This window comes from Equus caballus, chromosome 16 (genome assembly GCF_041296265.1).
Source record: "Equus caballus isolate H_3958 breed thoroughbred chromosome 16, TB-T2T, whole genome shotgun sequence".
Taxonomy (NCBI): Eukaryota; Metazoa; Chordata; class Mammalia; order Perissodactyla; family Equidae; genus Equus; species Equus caballus.
Genome location: NC_091699.1, coordinates 59,064,596 through 59,084,261, shown reverse-complemented (window position 1 = coordinate 59,084,261; position 19,666 = coordinate 59,064,596). Strand labels below are relative to the sequence as shown.

Here is a 19,666-nt window from a genome sequence, read left to right as displayed (position 1 = left end):
GGCAGAAAGGCAGAGCTTTCCAATCTGTTCCCAGCTCCCCTGAGTGATCTCTAGGGCCTCTCCTTCAACCATCTCTCTTGCTTCCCGGATTCGGTTCCCCCCAGCTGAACTGAGTTAGGTTTGTTACAGCATCTCTGAGCTGCTGTGATGCGGAGCCTGATTCTCCCTTCTTCTTCGAGGCAGATCAATGTTTCATTTCGCAGTGAAGAGGGAGGGAAGTAGCACGTTGCAGTCCCCTCTCTGCCCGGCCACATCCTTGGAGCATTTGCAGACGGAGTGGACGTGCCCAGAAGCAGCCCGCTGTGGGGCCCACAGCCTTTGTGTGGAGGAAAAATTCTCCCTGGGAACACAGGAGACTGGAGGTCCCACCCTGGTCCCTCCGCCCTGTGCTTCCTGGACTTCTCAATGGAGGGAGAGTGTGTGACCTGGGGGGCAGCCCCTAGTCTCCACACCCACCTCCCTTCTCATAGCTCTGTGGCAGAGGCTTTCCTGCCTTCTCCGGGCTGGGCAAGCACAATCAAGTTTTTTAGGATATGGGTATGGTACATAGGGTAGTCTCCCATACCCGTATCCTAGGCCTGGATGTGGACATTTGGAAAGTGGATTAGAGAGAAACCTCAGCTTGACCTTTCTATATAATTTTTTCTTTTTGAAGAAGGAATCAGGTTAAAATAACCATGACATCCTTAACTCACAGAAGTAGCACTCAAAAGAATGAAAACAACTGAAGTGTGCTGCGGTCCATTGTCCATGTGTCTGGCCGGTGTCTCTTGGGAAAGCCCCCAAGTGCAACCCTGGGCCCTAACGATCACCACAGCACCCTGAGGTGTCATCTTACCCGTTGTGTGGCCTTGTTCACTTTACAAAGTGCTTTCTTAGATCACTTCTCACTTAATCAGGACTATTGAATATCCAGCAGGCTGGCACAATGTGATATATTTTTTTTCTTTCTTACCAAAAAGGTGCAGGCTGGACTGGGCATAGAACTTTGGGTTCAGGGGCCATGATTGTACGATGGCGCTGCATCTCAAGATGTGGTTGATCAGGAACAGCTTTGAAAAGGCTGCTCATGAGTTCTTCGCAGGGTTTGGCTTTTATAAGAAGAGCACTTTGCATAAGGAGGCCTGGACTTGGACACAGGCGCAGTGACTTCTTGGGCCTGTGTCTCCGGGGTGGGCTGTCCTATCTGTGGCTCAGTGGCTTTTCTCAGGTATTTGAGGACAGTCAGTGAAGGGTCATGCCAGGATGTGGGCAGGGATTGAAGAACCGGATCTGAGTATTCTACCCAGTTCCTCCTGAGGCCCAAGAGGAGATGGGCTTGCCTAATGTAGAATCAGCCAATCTAGATTTGGAAAGCCCAGAAAAATCCATCCTGTGGGTCCTCGCCCTGCTCTGATCACACCCACCACCATCCTAAGGTCTCTGGGGTTAGCAGTGGGACTGGGTGGAGAACCCCAGGATTCCTGGTGCCCAGAACACAACTCCTTGTCAAGCAAGGCTGAGGTGGACGTCAGGAGTCTGATGGGTTGGAAGACAAAAGGCACTGCTGGAAGGTCAGGAGGGACAAAGGTCCAAAGTGAGCAGGTTGGAGAGTTCAGGTGCTTAGTGGCTGGAGGAGTGTGCCTGATCCTCTTACATTTCCACCTGGGCCTCAGGCCTGTGCACGGAGGAGCATGCGTGCTCCTCTTCCCTCAGCACACCATCATTAGCACATTGAGTAGCTGGCATAGGGCTGGTATTGAGGGCACTGAGAGGAATAAACTCATCTTGATGCTGAATAAACTGTGTGATGAACAAATAAATTTTGTGATGGGGAGAGTATATCATTTATCTTTACCTGCAAAGTCACCTGGACAGAGAAGCTGAGGAAGGGGTTCTGGGAGGCTGTGGAAGGCTTGGAATGTGAAAGTGTCTAATCCAGTCATACCAGTTGGGCCTTCCTAGACTAGAGTTGCCACTAATGCCCCCCAAAGTGTGTGTGGTGGGATGGGGTGGGGGTGGAAGCATTAGGACTGGATCCTATCCAAGTTGGAGTTAATTACAGTCATAGAAGTTTCTGGAAGGTCGAACATGGCCTGTTCTCTAATCTGGAGTTATGGATACTAGCCAGGAGCCCCATGTGGTTTAATTCCTTGCTCTAGAGCACCCTGAGAAGGCAAATATAGACCCTGGGATTTCAGAAATGTCAAAGCCAGTGGGATGGTGCCTGCTTCCTGTGTGTCCCTGGCCCTCAGACCTCTGATGGGGTGTCCAGGGAAGACAGGGGCTGAGGCAGGGGTCCTGGTAAAAGGGTTTCACCTTGCAGGCCTGTTGCCTGGGGCTAGGAGTAGGGTACTCTCAGCTCCCAGTGTGGCAATGGCCACCTCAGAAACCCTGGGTCCTGCTCCTTGCATAGAACTTGCCAGCACAGTTTGGGGATGAGGTGGGGAAAGACAAGTTTTCATATCTACTATTTTTGGAGTCCCTGTCACAAAAGAGACCTTGAAACTATTTTCTTTAAAATATGAGTGATTCCCACATAATTCCTATTCATGTCATAAATTTATGAGGCTGAACTGGTGTGTCCTGCACTGTAGTTCCATTCAGCTCATGGGGTCTGAATTTCCTTTGTATGTTTCATTTGTTTGAGAGTTACAGCTGGGTATTTAACCCCCAGAGTCAGTGGCATGGATATACTTTTTGCCAGAACTTCCAGATTTAATAGAACTGTTCGTTCAGGTTGGGACATTTTGATCTTCTTGCTATTGTGCTATTTGATGTAGGATTTATTATTTTTATTTCTTGCTGTCATACAGTTTGATGCAAGATCTCTTTATGACTTTGCATACGCCCCACTCCCAACCCTGGTGCAAGATTTTGCAGAGAACAAGCAAGTTCCGTTCGTCATTGGCTTGCTTTCTGGCAGGCCTGTGAGTTCTCCTTGTAATAACAGGACAAGGCGGGAGGAACTGATTTAGCCCTCGCATGGAAGAGGAGTAACTCCACTGACATTCCGTTGTAATTTAGCAGTGGTTAATGGCCACTTACTGGAAAATGTTACCAGGCTCTGCGGTGAGTGTTGTTAGAAACTGAATTACTCTGTATATTTCCCCAGGGTCCTTTCCCCCTTCTCCTCTAGTAGACTCTCTGAACTGCAGGAAGTGGCATATGTTGCAATCACAGCTTTGTTGTTCTTTTGTATTATTTATTTTGTGTTTCAAAATTAAGTATATCGCCTTTAATGGTACCAGAGACTTGCCAAGAGCCCAGGGAGTGGCATGGGGTTCCCTGGGTTATTTTGCTGGTGCCCAGGAATGGCTGCCAGCCTGTGACCAGCAATGTCAGTTTCACACGTAATTAATTTGAGTCAGCTGAGCTGAACATCACTCCATCTCTGTCTTTACCAATGTAATTATTTTAAACAGCTGGTCACTTCCCGAATTTTGTGTAATCACTCACTTTGCAAAACCTTTGCTAGGCCAAAGAGGTGAAAGAATGTGAGTATCTGAGTCCCAGCTTGGATAGAATCCTGGCTTTGCCATTTACTAGCTGTGTGACCTTGAACAATTCGCTTAACCTTTCTGAGCCTCTAGAGTTTTACCTGTTAACAAATGGCAATATGGGTTCCTAGGGATGAGGGATCAATGAAATGATGTGAGTGGGGGCAGCTAACGCAGTGCTTAGGACATTCCAAACCCTCTTCCTTGCCAACGTAAAAATAAAACAGCAGCAATAGAACGCCCCCTTTGTCAGATCGGAGTGTTGGAACTGAGGGAGTGGTGGAGGCAGAGAACTTATCCATTAGTTTCCTTTTGACCTGGAGAGATCTCCTCTTTTCCTTCCACACAAGGAAGATGAAGGAGTCAGTGAGTAGCATCACCATACGTCATCAGTGATAGCGTAACTGTGTGCTGGGGCAGGTCCAGCGGCATCCTCTCTTCCTGCAGCCATGGGCTTTGATGGCTGGCTTCTGGTTGAATGGTAGACAGCATATTGCCTCCAGCTGTATGGAGTGTCTTTTTGGGAGGCTTGATCGTCTTCCAGGGGACTCCACACTGGGATGGCCACATCATTCCATTTCTGGGTCATGTTTTCAGCTCCTCCTTCCTACTGGGGCTGTCCATCCTTCCTGAAGTAAATGAAATAATTGTCACCAGCCTCCCACTTAATTACCACGGCTGCTGCTCCTCTTTCCCTACGTGCATGCAGGAAGTTCGCTGGGGCATTTGGCAGTCTCACAATCCGATGGCACCAGAGCCTGGATTTTTGAGGTCTGGTGGATTCCTGAGACTGTCCTTCCACGCCCCAAGTCTGGATGGCGTCCCTGGGCCCAGCCCGCAGCAGCACATGGGGAACTGGCCAGCACGCTCGGCTGCTCCACACACGACTGGCACACACTGACGAGGCTGTGGTTTGCTTCTCTTCCCCTCCCTCCCCCTCTAGAGTACAAGAAGAAGTACGGAGAGGAACACGGCTCCTGCCAGGCTGGGATAGCAGGTTTCTTCACCGAGGTGGGTGTTGGCTGTTTGGGCATTTCTTCTCTTCTTGGGGTTCATTTCCTTGCTGATTGTGACTGTGATAGCCCCTTGTGATGGGTCTTCCTGTGCCCCCACCTTCCTCAGCCGTGAGGGAGTAGATCCTGGTCCTCACATCCAGGGAATGTTATCGAAACTGGTGGGGGCACCTGCTGGCCAGAGACCACTGGGAAGAGGGGGTGGGCTGGTTCATTTGGAGGATACCCGTATTTGGACAGTTTCTCTAGGAGTCAGCTTGACTCTGAGACCCGTGGAGGGAATTGATTAAAGGTGGTGTATGTGAGGCAGCGCTCAGTCAAGTTTGTGTCTCGTTGGCAGTTGTGAAGATACATTAAGCATCACCTCCTATCATTCCTCTCTCCTTAGTGGAGAGACTTGATTTTTATGCACGGCTTCAACCATCCCCTTTCCCAAATTCTGAAGGACCGTAGACTTAAATGCGTATGTACCTATGCAGCCATTCCATGACCTTTGGCTGGTGGTATGTTTTTAGAGGCTGTTTTCTTATGTGAGTCTTCCCCACTGTAAGTTTACCCTTTGCATCAACTCCTCATTTCTCAAATATTTTTATGAGTGTCTGCCATGTGCAAAGTTTCATGCTAGGATCATCATCCATCTGGTTACTTAGGCCAAAACAAAAAAGTACTTTTTACTTCTAATTCATCTGAAATCCTGTTGTTTTAACCTCCAAAACATATCCCAAATATGGCAGCTTTAATTCCCACCACCATCAGCCTTCTAGAAAAGCTACTGTCATCTCCAGAGGATGTACTGGCCTTGAGTTGATATTCCTGCATCCATTTTTTTTATTGTAGTAAAATACACACGACATAAAATTCACCATTTTAATAGCCGTTTTGAAGCAAACAATTCAGTGGTGTTTAGTACATTCACCGTGTTGTGCAACCATCACCTCTGTCTAGTGGCAGGACGTTTTCATCACCTCAGTCTGCATCCGTTCTCAACCCTCACCTCGAGTTTTCTGCTCACCAGCCTGAGGAATCTTTCAAAATCAAACCCTGCCCTTCTGACTCTGTGACTTCCCATCACATGATGGATGGAAATCCAAACTCTGTGTCTTGGCCCGTGGGCCTGGCTTTCTGACATCTTCTCTCCTTCACTCACTCCAGGACAACCCAAAGCTGCAGCAGGGGACGAGACATTGAGGGAGAGAAAGGACCAATAACACCCAGTGGTTTCCACAGCTTTCTGAAGAGCACCCCTTCTGATGAGGAGCAAAACTGCCCACCTTAATTTCTGAAACTGCTATTTAAATTTGAAGAAAAAAAATAGACAGTTGGTAATATAGTGTCTAATCTAGAAAGCAAAATGGAAAAGGTGGAAAAGTCAGAAATTTTATTATCTTTCTCTCTCAAACCAATAAATATGAGATGCTTCCCTCCCAACCTCCCATTCCTTACCTTCAGTAATTCTTACTGTATCCATTCACTGTCGTTTTTATGACAGTCTGCTCCACACAGAGTTCCATGCTAAGCCATGTGGATGGCACCACCAATCTTCCTAGCTGTTCAGGCCAAAAATGAAAAGATTCTTCTCTTACTCACTCTCCTACATCCAAACCATCAGCAGGTCCCACTTTCTATGCCCTTAAAACCTATCGCAAAGACATCCATTCTCTCCGCCTCTACCCCCACCCCAGATCTAAGGTGCAGATGTCCTCCTCCTGGTCCACTGCAGAGCTGTCCTGACTTCCCGCTTCCTGCCTCACCTCCCAACAGATTGTTCCCACACAGCAGCCATAACCAACTTTTAGAAACAAGGAGAATATTGTGGTGCTCCTTTGCTCAGAACCTTCTGGTGTCTTCTCATCACACTTACAATAAAATCCACGCTCCTCCCCATGGCCTCCTAAACTTTCCAGCCTCGCCTGTTACCTGGCCTTCCCCAACTCACTGCTTCCAACCACAGAGACTTGCAGCTGCTGCACAAGCATGCCAGACTCCTACTGGCAGCCTTGTACTCGAGGTCCCCATGCGTGGCGTCTTGTGCACAAGTGCACATTTCTTTAGGACAGTTGCATAGTAGAGGTGTTGCTGGGTCAAAAGCTATCCAAAATTTAAATTTTGGTACATGCTGGCAAATTGGACTTCATAAATGTTTACCAATTGATGTTCCCCTCAGTTGTGTGTCACTGTCCCTTTGTTCTCTCACCAACACTTTTAATTTTTGTCATTAAAAAAAGATACCTCATTTTAATGTCCTTTTACCTAATTATTAATGCAGTTTAGTGTTGGCCATTTGTATGTATTTTTCTGGAAATTTCCTGTCTATGTTCTTAGTCTGTTCTATTTTTTATAAAATTGTTTTACTGATTTTTAGGAACTTGTATTTTCAACACTAATCTCTTATCTCTTACGTGTTGCGAAGTTTTTTCATCAGTCTTTTACGTTTGCTTATAGTATTTTTATTGTACTGACATTGAACATTTATATTGGTCAAATCTATCAGTCTTTCTCTTTCTGGATTCTAGACCTCTCTCTTAGGAAGATCATCTCCATCCTAAGAATATGAAATATCCACTTATATTTTCTTCTAGCACTTTTATAGATTAAAAAAATACGTATGTTTAATCCATCTTGGATTTATTTTTGCAATCCTTATATGGTAAAAACAAACTCCATTGTTTTCCTAACTGTATAGTTGATTGTTCTGATACTGGTTTGTTAAGCAGTTCTTTCTATCCCCAGTGATTTGAAATACCATCCTGCCTTATGCCAAGTTCACTCTCTTCTTTCATCTCAGTAAGCATCTAGATTGTGTAACTTCTATGGCTGTTGTTCCTCCAGGAAGGTCTATAAAGTATGACTCAACCAGTAGGCCACAGGGAATCACTGTGAGTTCGCAAGCAGGTGAGGGACGCGGTGGATGGCAGTGCTGTAAGAAAGGCCGTTTGGGCTGCATATGCCTAGGAGTCTGGAAGTGGGAGAGCCTGGAGGGAGGCCAGGAAGGAGGCTGTGATGGTCTAGCCACAAAGCAACAAGTCAGGCTAGGGGGACGCTTTAGGAATAAAAGTGATGGGGGAAGTTGGAGAATATGAAGGCAGTACCAATGGCTGGGTGGCCAGAGGACTGGTGTAAAGGAAGGAGGCTTTGAGCCAGGGTTCTGGGGAATGGTGGTGCCCTGGTAGTAAGGGGGCTGCACAGGAAAGAATCCACTGGGAGAGGTAAACTGATGGGTCAGATTTAGACATGGGCAGTGTGAGGTGATGGGCAGGACACTCATGGATGTTTTTAGAAGATATTTGCATATAGGGACTGGAGCTCAGTCTGAGTTAGAAACTTAGATTTGGCCATTGCTGATAACTCGCTGAGGGGACTGGGTGTGTTTAGTGTGGGGCCAGCAGGGGTGTGTGTTGGGGGAGGGGTGGAGAGTGCCTCTTTTAGACACTGAGAGGAGAAAGTAGATTCGTCACAGAAATAGGAACTTATCAGAGATGTTGATGGAGAAGAAAGGGAGAGAAAGAGTTGCCAGGGAGGGGGTGTCACTGTGGTCTCGCTATGTGGAAAGGCAAGGAAGACAAGAGCATTGGGGCTGGGTGGAAGGAGGGCTTGGTCAGAGGAGCGGGAAGGGCAGGAGTGTGGAGGGGAGACTCAGGTGGGTATGCAAGCTCAAGGTGACTGGGGAGATGAGAGGACATATGGAAACTCCAGGCTCTGGGATCCACAGCCCAAAGGAACCATGGTGCGTCAGCATGTGCTGGCTGGAGCATCAACAGTGGGGCTGAGGGGCATGGATGGGCAGGGGATGGCAGCAAGTGGGAGGCTCAGTCCTCTGACTTGGTCACGTGGTCTCCTGGCTGCTCTGGGCTTTGGCCTCTGCTTCAGTTCCCAGGCTCTTGGCCTTCCTAAACAGGAGGTCTTTGAACTCGCAGCCTCGCTCGTTTCTGGAACTTCAGCTGTTGGAGGCTGAGTGGGAAATGTGGTCAAAAGGGTCAAGCAGTACTGCCCTCCTCCTCTGCCCTCTGGCTGACCTTGTCACTTGGGCTTGCCTTTGCTGTGGGCTGCGCTGTCCCTGCACAGGGCAGGCAGCTGCCTCCCAAGTTGGATGTGCTTCTATGGCCTTCCGGGCATGGCCATTTTGGCCCAAAGTACTCTGGGCCAGGGTGCCTGCTTGACCTGAAGGTCGGTGACCCTGGGGTTATCAAAGCTGTTTGAGTTATGGATACCACATGAGTTTTAGCCCATCATTGAGGATAAAGGGAGAGTTTCCTGGGAACTGCATTTATTTTTGTAGCCTAGGATAACAGAGGTGATAGATACTCCTAGCCAGCAAGAGAAGACCCTGCCAACGGTTGGTGGACCAACCAAGCCAACGTTGGAGCACCACTGTGGAAACCTGGAGACATCTGGGCAGAACTCTGTTCTGCGAGACTTCTGTTGTAGATCCTGATCACTCTTCTGCCCCACTGCTCGCGCCCACTTGGAGTGTGCAGAGAAAAGCCCGCGGCTTCTCTCAGGCATGCCCAGATATCCCTGTACCTCCAGAGGTTCTGCTAATAAATGCATGCTGGGAAAAGGCCCACACTGCTTATGGATGGAATTCCACACGCGTGATTTGGGCAGTGATGGCCTTTGGCTTGTGGAGAAGCTTGCATTTTTGTGTGTGACATTTGTGTTGGCTGTTCCTGGGTGGTGGAAAGCATGGATAAGGTTTTCCTGGCCCTTGTGAACAGTGCCGAAAGGGCAGAGGCGTCATCTGTAGTGAATGGAAAAAGCAGAATATGAGGCACTTCCAGGAAGAGGCTGTTTCCTGCCCCCCCGCCCCCAGCCCTGAGGGTCTCAGGCTTGGTCTCAGTTTATCTGGTTTGTACTGAAGGGAGAAGGGGGCATGAGCCACTGAGAGGAGGCGGGGGGCGGAAAGTGAGGTGTTGGCTTTAAAGGTTTTTGAGAAGAGGGATCACCTTGTCTTATCCTCTTTGTGATGTTTGAGAGAGTGGATGCAGGCATGTGTTAGACATACATTTCTCAACTTTTATCCTGGATTAATTTAAGTCATCAGAAAGCAACATGTCCACTGCCTGGTGTCCTGAAGAGCCTTCCGGATCTCTAGTGATGCTCAGAGGTTTGGCTTATGAAGAGCTACAGGTGGAGAAAGCTCTACACTGTGTATACAGCTGGTATGAAGGATATTGCTCATATGTTCTTCTGTGCCCTGGGTGTTTGGACACTGATTACAAATTCCCTTCTGAGCTCGAGGCCAAGGAAAAAAATCTCTCTCCTCTGCTGACCTGATCATTTGTCTTTCTCACACCCTTTCTAGAATGAACACAGTCCCTTTCACAGAACAGATGAGTATAAGAGGAATGAATGAATAAATGAATGTACTGCCTGTGTTTTCCCAGTGATGAGTCCTGAGTGCCGAAAGTGATGCATTTTTGTAAAACGGTGAGATCCCTCTGAGAGTATCGGCCTTAGCATCAGCAGTTTCCTTCGAGGTGGACAGGATCTCAGAACCTTAAAATGAAGTACTCCTCAGCAGTCATTCTTGGTTCACACCTTCCTGAATTATCAAGAACACACCATTTAGGCAGGAGTCGGTGGCTTTTCTTCAGTCTGTGCTCACGCCCTACTCTTTGTCAAGGTCCTTTCCCAAAATGACCACAGAGCACATGTTGTTCAAAGCGCTGAAGACCTCGCTGATATCTCCGCTGTCACACGCTTGCTTGCCCGCCCACCTGCATGCTCTATCCTCTTGTCTCTGATCTTCTCTTCAGATGTTTCTGGCTTTTTCAGACATTTGCTCCCTGGGAATTAAGTGTGACTTTATGAACTGTCATTGGAAACTCAGAATCCTCGTGGCAGATCTAAGCCTCCAGGGACTTGTTGGAAACCAGTAGCTTGTGACAGTGGTGAGGCCGGCTCTGCAGAGAGGCGTCAGCCCGGAAGGAGGTTTCTGAAATATAACAGTGTGGGGACTCCAGAGGCCGAGGGAGGGGTGAGTGTGTTTCAGCAATGAGACACGTGTCTGTGATCTCCACGAACTTGTATGACCTGCACTTTTGGGGTTTTGTACAACTGGAGGGTTTACCTCTAAAATCATCTTTATTTTAACTCTTTTGGATAGAATGTTTTTCTAAAACATTTTGTACATTTCCATGTTGCCTTACCCTGAAAATGTCATAACAAAGGGACTTCATTGATCTGTGTATCTGGGGTAGGCTTTCATACTTAATAATAGATGCTTAATAAATATTAAGGGAAAAATGATTTTGTTAGGAAAATAATTTTTATTTCTTACTGCAGTGTAGATACTTTAGAAAATATAGGTAGTCATAAAGAAAGGATTCCCTGTTGGGGAAGGAAGGGATGAAAGCCTCAGCCAGGGACAGCAATGATGTGAGGCTGCAATGGACACCTGCCTCTCCCTCTCCCCCTGCCCCCACCACCTCCACACAGTGTGGGCTCCGTTTTAATGCTGGTGTGATGTCATCCTGTGAATGCATTTTGCATTTCCCATAGAAACCCTTCCTCCTCAGGGTTTAATCATTGTGTTTTTCAAAATTCTAGAACAAAGAAAATAAACTTTAAGGACAGAGAGAGATTCCCATAATCCTATCACCCAGTGGAAAAAACCATAAACATTTTGGGGCTTATCCTTCTGGTCTTTGTCTGTCTAGATTTTTTTTTCCTTTCACAAGACACGATGATAGCTTACATGTTGTTTGGTATATTCTTTTTTTTTTTTTAAGATTTTATTTTTCCTTTTTCTCCCCAAAGCCTGGTACATAGTTGTATATTTTTAGTTGTGGGTCCTTCTAGTTGTGGTATGTGGGATGACATCTCAGCATGGTCTGACGAGCGGTGCCATTTCCATGGCCAGGATCTGAACCAGCGAAACCCTGGGCGGCTGCAGCAGAGTGCGTGAACTTAACCACTCAGCCAAGGGGTCGGCCCCTGGTATATCCTTTTTAACTCAACAGCACTTTGTGACTCTCTCTCAGTGCCATGAGATCTTCTACAGTATTATTATTTTTTTTTGAGGAAGATTAGCCCTGAGCTAACATCTGCCACCAATCCTCCTCTCTTTTTTTTTGCTGATGAAGACCGGCCCTGAGCTAACATCCGTGCCCATCTTCCTCTACTCTATATGTGGGACGCCTACCACAGCATGGCATGCCAAGCGGTGCCGTGTCTGCACCTGGGATCCAAACTGGCAAAGCCTGGGCCGCTGAAGTTCAACGTGTGAACTTAAGCGCTGTGCCACTGGGCTGGCCCTTTCTACAGTATTTTTAATGTGGCAGAATTCTATTGAATGGCTGTACCATGATTGAGAATCCTTATTATGACATGTAAGTCATTTCCAGCTTTTATTAGCACAGTTATGATGCATCTTCTTGTAGGTAAAACCGTGCACATATTTGTGCTGACTTTCTTGGGTAACTGAATCATTTTTGAGCACTAGATTATCTTCAGTTATGGGTTGTTAGCTGGGTCTATAGCACAAGCATTCCCTCAGGCCTGATGAGGATGCAGGCCCATTTGCCCCTAATCTAAATGCTGGATGACAGCTGTGTCTTTGTGTTGTGGGCGGGGGGGGGGGGTCTGTTTTTAATAGTAGTACTGTGTCTTGCTGTCTGTGGTTTCTTCTCTTTCCAGTCTATGTCCTTCCCCTTAGTGAGCCTCTCTGCTCTCTTGTTTTTGTTCTTTCAAGTTTGCAGTGGGCCACAGTGGCCAGAAAACCCAGCCTCAGAACCATTCCTGAGAAGAGAGTCCTGAGGGAGGACTGGAGGGGATTTCCCTGGAGTGTTAGTGCACAGTTTTTGCAAAGCTAATTCCAGTCACTGTTTCCCTCTTGCTGTGTATGGGGCAGAGGTGGGGTTGCTGGAGAGCAGGACTGGAGGCCAGGCTGGGTGAGATGGTGGTGTCTTTTCATGAGCATCGTTCCTGGAATTCTGCAGTTTAGGACAATGAGAAATCTTTGCTGTTTGCTTGTTTGATCCTGGTGTAGAGGTGAGGCACTACGTTCAGCCTCACTGTGGGTAGGAGAGGGACCTGGTATGTTGCTCATTCTGTCACCTTGCTCAGTTATCTTCGTCTTTGAGTCCTGATAACCCCATCCGTATCATAGATTCCATAATGCCAGGGAATCTGGCGAAATATTTTATATTGCTCAGCTGAAGAAAATCCTCTGTGAGGGATCTTTAATTCTGGGGTCTTTGCTGTGATTGTGGTTCTCATCACACCGTCTACTCTCCTCTTCAGGTTCCTTCTCTATTTATCTTTGGGTTTCTCTTCTTTAGGAGCTGGTGGTGATGGGCGCCCCGGGGTCATTTTATTGGGCTGGAACGGTCAAAGTGCTGAACCTTACGGACAACACCTATTTCAAATTGAATGATGAAGCGATCATGAACAGACGGTACACGTACCTGGGTAAGTAGCTTGGGGAGATGACAGGTAAGAAAGGGGAAATGGGAGTGATTACCATCAAGCTCACGAATTATTGCTTTGCTAGTGGAAAGAAGAGTTGGTTAGCTTTTACATCTATTGTTCTAATTAGTTACATTTTTAGCCAGGGCACCTTAACATGGAGCCCTGCACACACAAGGTAGTGAGGAGAACAAAGAAGGAGACTGAATTAAAACGATGTGATTTAATTAAAAAGCTGAAATGGAACTTCTAAGGAAGCAAGAATTTTATTTTCTTATTTTAGCAGTTACTCAAGTTCAGATGATCAGATACAAAATGAGTGCAATAGAATCCTAGTTTTCCATGCATTCCTTTGGATGAGGTCTCTGCTTCCTGGTTGCAAAACTGGTTGCAGATAGAGATAACAAGAACTAGAAATGATCATGACAGATGGCAGTCTAATGCTGAAGTTTAATTAAAGGCTCAGAAAATTTTCTCAACCCTTTTAATCTTCTAGAAAGAAGATAGATACAATTTGAGTTAGCAGCCACCAGGCAAGGATGACTCCAGGACAAGACCATGCCTATTTAAGAACAAAGATAGGCTGTCTTCGCTTGTAAACATGACAGTTTTACATAACTCTTTTCTTTAATTCATGTTCTAGATGCTATGACTCTGGACTGAAAATGAAGCTAAATTTAGGAAGGCCTGATGATGAGAAAACAATGCTCGTTCACACTCATTTCATATGGCTTAAATCCGGGGGAGTCCCTGGCCCCCTTTTTGCATAGATGGAGACTCACTTGTGAGATGGTAGTATGGAGCTGTTGACTTGCCTTTTTCCTTCTAACTACAAGTTTTGGTGCAGAGTAGGGACTCAACACATGTTTATTAGATCAGAGAATGAAGAGAAGGCAGAAGAGCCTGGTTTGGGTGCTAGCTTTAGGGTGTAGGATAGATCCTAGGGCCCGTGGCTTCTCCCTGTGGACCAAATAGAGGCTCTTATTGCTGGAGGGGTTGCAAGGGTCATAGAGGCTTTGATATCATCATAATACTCTCAGGTAATGTGAGCCTCCCCGTCTAAAGGAAATCAGCCATGTGGTGAATAGGAATTGATCATGATATGGTGTCATCACAAAACCCACACAGCTTATGATCACAGCACTAGGGTTTGAGGGTGATGACAAGGTTTGGAAAATACATGGCAGCCTGCACAGGGTTTCTGCTGGCCAGAGGATAGCTTTTGGCCTGCTAGCAAGGCTTTCAGAAAGTAGGAGACGTTTAGACTAAACTCAGACAACTTTTACTTTTGTTTCCAGATTCCTTTTGCATCCAGATTCTTTGCTCATCTACCTGCCCACCCACCCACTGTCAGCTTTTTTCTGCCTTCTCTTAGGAGAGAGTGTGGCATGATGGTTAACAGAAAGGGCACTGGAGACACACAGATTGGATTTCCTTAGCCATGTTTAGTCCCTCTTTCCGCATCTGTAAAATGGAAGAAATGATCATACCTTCCTCATAGAGTTGTGAGACGGAGAGATGATGGCATCCAAAAATACATACAAGAATGTTCATAGCAGCTTTACTCATAATAGCCCCCAAATGGGGACAACCCAAATGGCTAGCAACAGGAAAAAAAGTAAAGATACTATGATATATTCTTACAATGGAACATTACTCAACAGTAAAAAGAAACAAACTACTCCTACACTGAACAGTATGGTGAACGTCACAGATGTTAATGTTGAGTGAAGTTCTACACCAGACAAACTTATCATTATACTGATAGAAATCAGAATATTGGCTGCCTGTGGGGGGTACTCACTGGGAGAGGCAATGAGGCTTCTGGGGCAATGGTCGTATGGTTGTATTCACTCTGGGTGGTGATTGTATGGTTATGTACGTGTGTACAGATTTGTTAAGTTCTACACTTCAGATGCGTACTTCATGAAAATTATATCTCAAAAAAGAAAAAGAAATTTAGCATAGTGCCTGTCACAAAGAGGACACTCAGAATGTACTCTTTCCTGCCCTGATGGCTTGTGAACATGTCTTTTTGTGAGATGAGTCATTTTAGCATGAGAAGACTGACAGCTGCCATTTGTTCCCTGGTAATTTATGTTCCAGGAATAACTGAGTCTCATAACTGTCTGGCTAAGAAATGCTTCGGAAACTTTTTCCTCTGATGGGTCTTTTTCTTCCCTGCCCTCCTTTCTCAACCTCATCCTTGGTTTCTGCCCATCCTTTACAGGTTATGCAGTTACCGCTGGCCACTTCTCACACACGTCTTCCACCGATGTGGTGGGAGGTGCCCCACAGGACGAAGGCATCGGAAAGGTGAGGAGGAGGGTCTGTGGAATAGCCTGGGGTTAGATGGAGGTGGGGAGCATGCTGCCGCTGTTATAGTTTGTCAGCTTACTTTGAACTGAACATTCTGCTGATTGGCTGGAAGGTAGGTGATGAAGTATTGGGGAATCTCCTGTCAGTTTCTTTCCAACCACTTTTGAGAATTTACCTTGAACGCTTAATCAGAGTGTGAATACTACTCCCAGGCCTCTCCATTCTCAGCGTATTTTCATCTGAGAGTGTTGTTCACGGCTGACTGTGTGTGTGTGAGAGATGATTAAGACTGACCCCGGGCATCATGGCATCCTCCAAAGGAATGGTATCCAGCCCTATCCAGCTTCAAATCCTCCACTCTCCCAAACCCTTCCCAAGTTTGACTTGCTCTTAATGGAGCCAGGTCTAGTCTCAGATATCTTTGGGGCTTTATTAATTTATCTTTGGGCGGAGATTCTGTTACTTATTTCACCAATGTTTTAGAATTAAGACTAGTTCAGCCCCAGTGCTGGACTGGGAATACAGTCATGTGCCGTATAATGATGTTTTGGTCAACAACGGACTGCATATGTGACGGTGGTCCCATAAGATTAGTACCACATAGCCTAGGTGTGTAGTAGGCTCTACCATCTAAATTTGTGTAACTACACTCTGTGATGTTCGCCCAATAATGAAATCACCTAACAATGCATTTCTCAGAATGTATCCCTGTCATTAAGTGATGCATGACTATATAGGGGTCACTTTCCCTAAAGTATCTGACTAGAGTATCCCAGAGACCCCCATGGATCTAGGGTGGTTGAGTGTCTTTGGGAATCATGGCCTCTACAGAGTATGGAGAACTATGCTTGTTGGATCTTTAGCTCCAGGGCACAAGAAATCCAGATTGAGTAGGTCTAGATGAGTTAGTACTCCGCGTTTTTGTTTTTTGAGGAAGATTAGCTCTGAGCTAACTACTGCCAGTCCTCCTCTTTTTGCTGAGGAAGACTGGACCTGAGCTAACATCCATGTCCATCTTCCTCTCCTTTACATGTGGGATGCCTACCACAGCATGGCGTGCCAAGTGGTGCCATGTCTGCACCCGGGATCCAAACCTGCGAACCCCGGGCTGCAGAGAAGCGGAACGTGTGAACTTAACCGCTGCGCCACCAGGCCAGCCCCAGGACTCTGCATTTTTTTTTTTTAATTAATGTTATGATAGATTACAACCTTGTGAGATTTCAGTTGTACATTATTGTTAGTCATGTTGTGGGTACACCACTTCCCCCTTTGTGCCCTCCCCCCACCCCCCTTTTCCCTGGTAACCACCGATCAGATCTCCTTGTCAATATATTAACTTCCACCTATGAGTGGAGTCATATAGACTTCGTCTTTCTCTGACTGACTTATTTCGCTTAACATAATACCCTCGAGGTCCATCCACGTTGCTGCGAATGGGCCAATTTTGTCTTTTTTTATGGCTGAGTAGTATTCCATTGTGTATATATACCATATCTTCTTTATCCAATCATCAGTTTCTGGGCATGTAGGTTGGTTCCACGTCTTGGCTATTGTAAATAATGCTGCGATGAACATAGGGGTGCAAGGGACTCTTGGGATTTCTGATTTCAGGTTCTTAGGATAGATACCCAGTAATGGGATGGCTGGGTCATAGGGTATTTCTATTTTTAACTTTTTGAGAAATCTCCATACTGTTTTCCATAGTGGCTGTACCAGTTTGCTTTCCCACCAACAGTGTATGAGGGTTCCTTTTTCTCCACAACCTGTCCAACATTTGTCATTCTTGGTTTTGGATATTTTTGCCATCTAACGGGTGTAAGGTGATATCTTAGTGTAGTTTTGATTTGCATTTCCCTGATGATTAGCGATGATGAACATCTTTTCATGTGTCTATTGGCCATATTCATATCTTCTTTTGAGAAATGTCTGTTCATGTCCTCTGCCCATTTTTTGATCGGGTTGTTTGTTTTTTTGTTGTTAAGCCGTGTGAGTTCTTTAATCTCTATTATGGAGATTAACCCTTTGTCGGATAAGTGGCTTGTAAATATTTATTCCCAGTTAGCTGTTTTTTGTTTCAATCCTGTTTTCCCTTGCCTTAAAGAAGCTCTTTAGTCTGATGAAGTCCCATTTGTTTATTCTTTCTATTGTTTCCCTCAACTGAGGAGTTACAGTGTCCGAAAAGATTCTTTTGAAACTGATGTCAAAGAGTGTACTGCCTATATTCTCTTCCAGAAGACTTATTGTTTCAGGCCTAATCTTTAGGTCTTTGATCCATTTTGAGTTTATTTTGGTGTGTGGTGAAAAAGAATGGTCAATTTTCAATCTTTTGCATGTGGCTGTCCAGTTTTCCCAGCACCATTTGTTGAAGAGACTTTCTTTTCTCCATTGTAGGCCCTCTGCTCCTTTGTCGAAGATTAGCTCTCCAGAGATGTGTGGTTTTATCTCTGGGCTTTCAATTTTGTTCCATTGATCTGTGGACCTGTTTTTGTACCAGTACCATGCTGTTTTGATCACTGTAGCTTTGTAGTATGTTTTGAAATCGGGGATTGTGATTCCGCCGGCTTTGTTTTTCTTGCTCAGGATTGCTTTAGCAATTCGGGGTCTTTTGTTGCCCCATATGAATTTTAGGATTGTTTGTTCAATTTCTGTGAAGAATGTTCTTGGGATTCTGATTGGGATAGCATTGAATCTGTAGATTACTTTAGGTAGTATGGACATTTTAACTATGTTTATTCTTCCAATCCATGTGCATGGAATGTCTTTCCATCTCTTTATGTCGTCGTCAATTTCTTTCAAGAAAGTCTTGTAGTTTTCATTGTATAGATCCTTCACTTCCTTGGTTAAGTTTATCCCAAGGTATTTTATTCTTTTTGTTGCGATTGTGAATGGGATTGAGTTCTTGAGTTCTTTTTCTGTTAGTTCATTGTTAGTGTATAGAAATGCTACTGATTTATGTATGTTGATTTTATACCCTGCTACTTTGCTGTAGTTGTTGATTATTTCTAATAGTTTTTCTATGGATTCTTTGGGGTTTTCTATATATAAGATCATGTCGTCTGCAAACAGCGAGAGTTTTACTTCTTCATTACCTATTTGGATTCCTTTTATTTCTTTTTCCTGCCGAATTGCTCTGGCCAACACCTCCAGTACTATGTTGAATAGGAGTGGTGAAAGTGGGCACCCTTGTCTTGTTCCTGTCCTCAGAGGGATGGCTTTCAGTTTTTGTCCATTGAGTATGATGTTGGCTGTGGGTCTGTAATATATGGCCTTTATTATGTTGAGGTACTTTCCTTCTATACCCATTTTATTGAGGGTTTTTATTATAAATGGGTGTTGGATCTTGTCGAATGCTTTCTCTGCATCTATTGAGATGATCATATGGTTTTTGTTTTTCATTTTGTTGATGTAGTGTATCACGTTGATTGACTTGCGGATGTTGAACCATCCCTGTGTCCCTGGTATAAATCCCACTTGATCATGGTGTATAATCTTTTTGATGTATTGCTGTATTCAGTTTGCCAGAATTTGTTGAGGATTTTTGCATCTATGTTCATCAGTGATATCGGCCTGTAGTTCTCCTTCTTTGAGTTGTCCTTGTCAGGTTTGGGGATCAGAGTGATGTTGGCTTCATAGAATGTGTTAGGGAGTACTCCATCTTTCTCAATTTTCTGGAATAGTTTGAGAAGAATAGGTATTAAGTCTTCTTTGAATGTTTGGTAGAATTCTCCAGAGAAGCCGTCTAGTCCTGGACTCTTATTTTTGGGGAGGTTTTGATTACCGTTTCTATTTCCTTACTTGTGATTGGCCAGGACTCTGCATTTTTAACCAGCTTCATAGGTTGTCTTATAGGAAAGGCTAAACAGAGGAATGCTCTTTGGATCTGAGCTCATAGGGGTGGACCTATGATAGAATCTGGCCATATCTCTGGGGGCTTGGAGAAATGGCATCTAGAGAGGCCCAGATGGGCTGAGACCACTATTAATTGGAGCCTTCAGCCAGGATGTCAGTATGATATGCTGATTAGGCTTGACTGTGATACATTCATGACGGCTGTTTTCCTGGATCGTCCTGGGCAGGAGTTGGGAACCATGTTTCTGGAGCATGTGCCTCCCTCCCCGCTAACACTGATGCTATGGAGAAAGGTTCTTTGAAAATGAAACCAGATAAAATCCCAGAGCACTGAGTTGGGGGAGGCATGCAGATGAGCTCTGATAACTTCAAGAAAGAGGTGGATCTTTCTGAGTCACATGAATTTCTCTAGATGGTGGAAGGAAATAGCACCAAGAGCTGTTCCCACATTGATAATGTCTTTTAGGGAGGATCTGCACACAGCGGGGCATCTCTGTAGTGTTGGTAACAATGCTCAGCTCCCAGCACGGTGATGCGGATGCCTTGAATTCGTGCTGATGAGAGCAGCTTTCTTTTCTCACCAGTTGCAGAAAACTT

The 19,666-nt window shown here is 45.4% G+C and overlaps 1 protein-coding gene across 2 annotated transcripts in view; it reads left to right on the top strand.

The window, feature by feature from the left end:
- The window catches only part of ITGA9 (integrin subunit alpha 9), a 331,203-nt gene that overhangs the window by 36,685 nt on the left and 274,852 nt on the right, over nt 1-19,666 (top strand). For both annotated transcript variants that reach the window (XM_001489074.5, XM_070237987.1), the window contains exons 5-7: nt 4,423-4,490; nt 12,775-12,904; nt 15,132-15,217. In XM_001489074.5, coding sequence (XP_001489124.4) covers nt 4,423-4,490; nt 12,775-12,904; nt 15,132-15,217 — 284 coding nt within the window. The remainder of the gene's footprint in view (nt 1-4,422; nt 4,491-12,774; nt 12,905-15,131; nt 15,218-19,666) is intronic.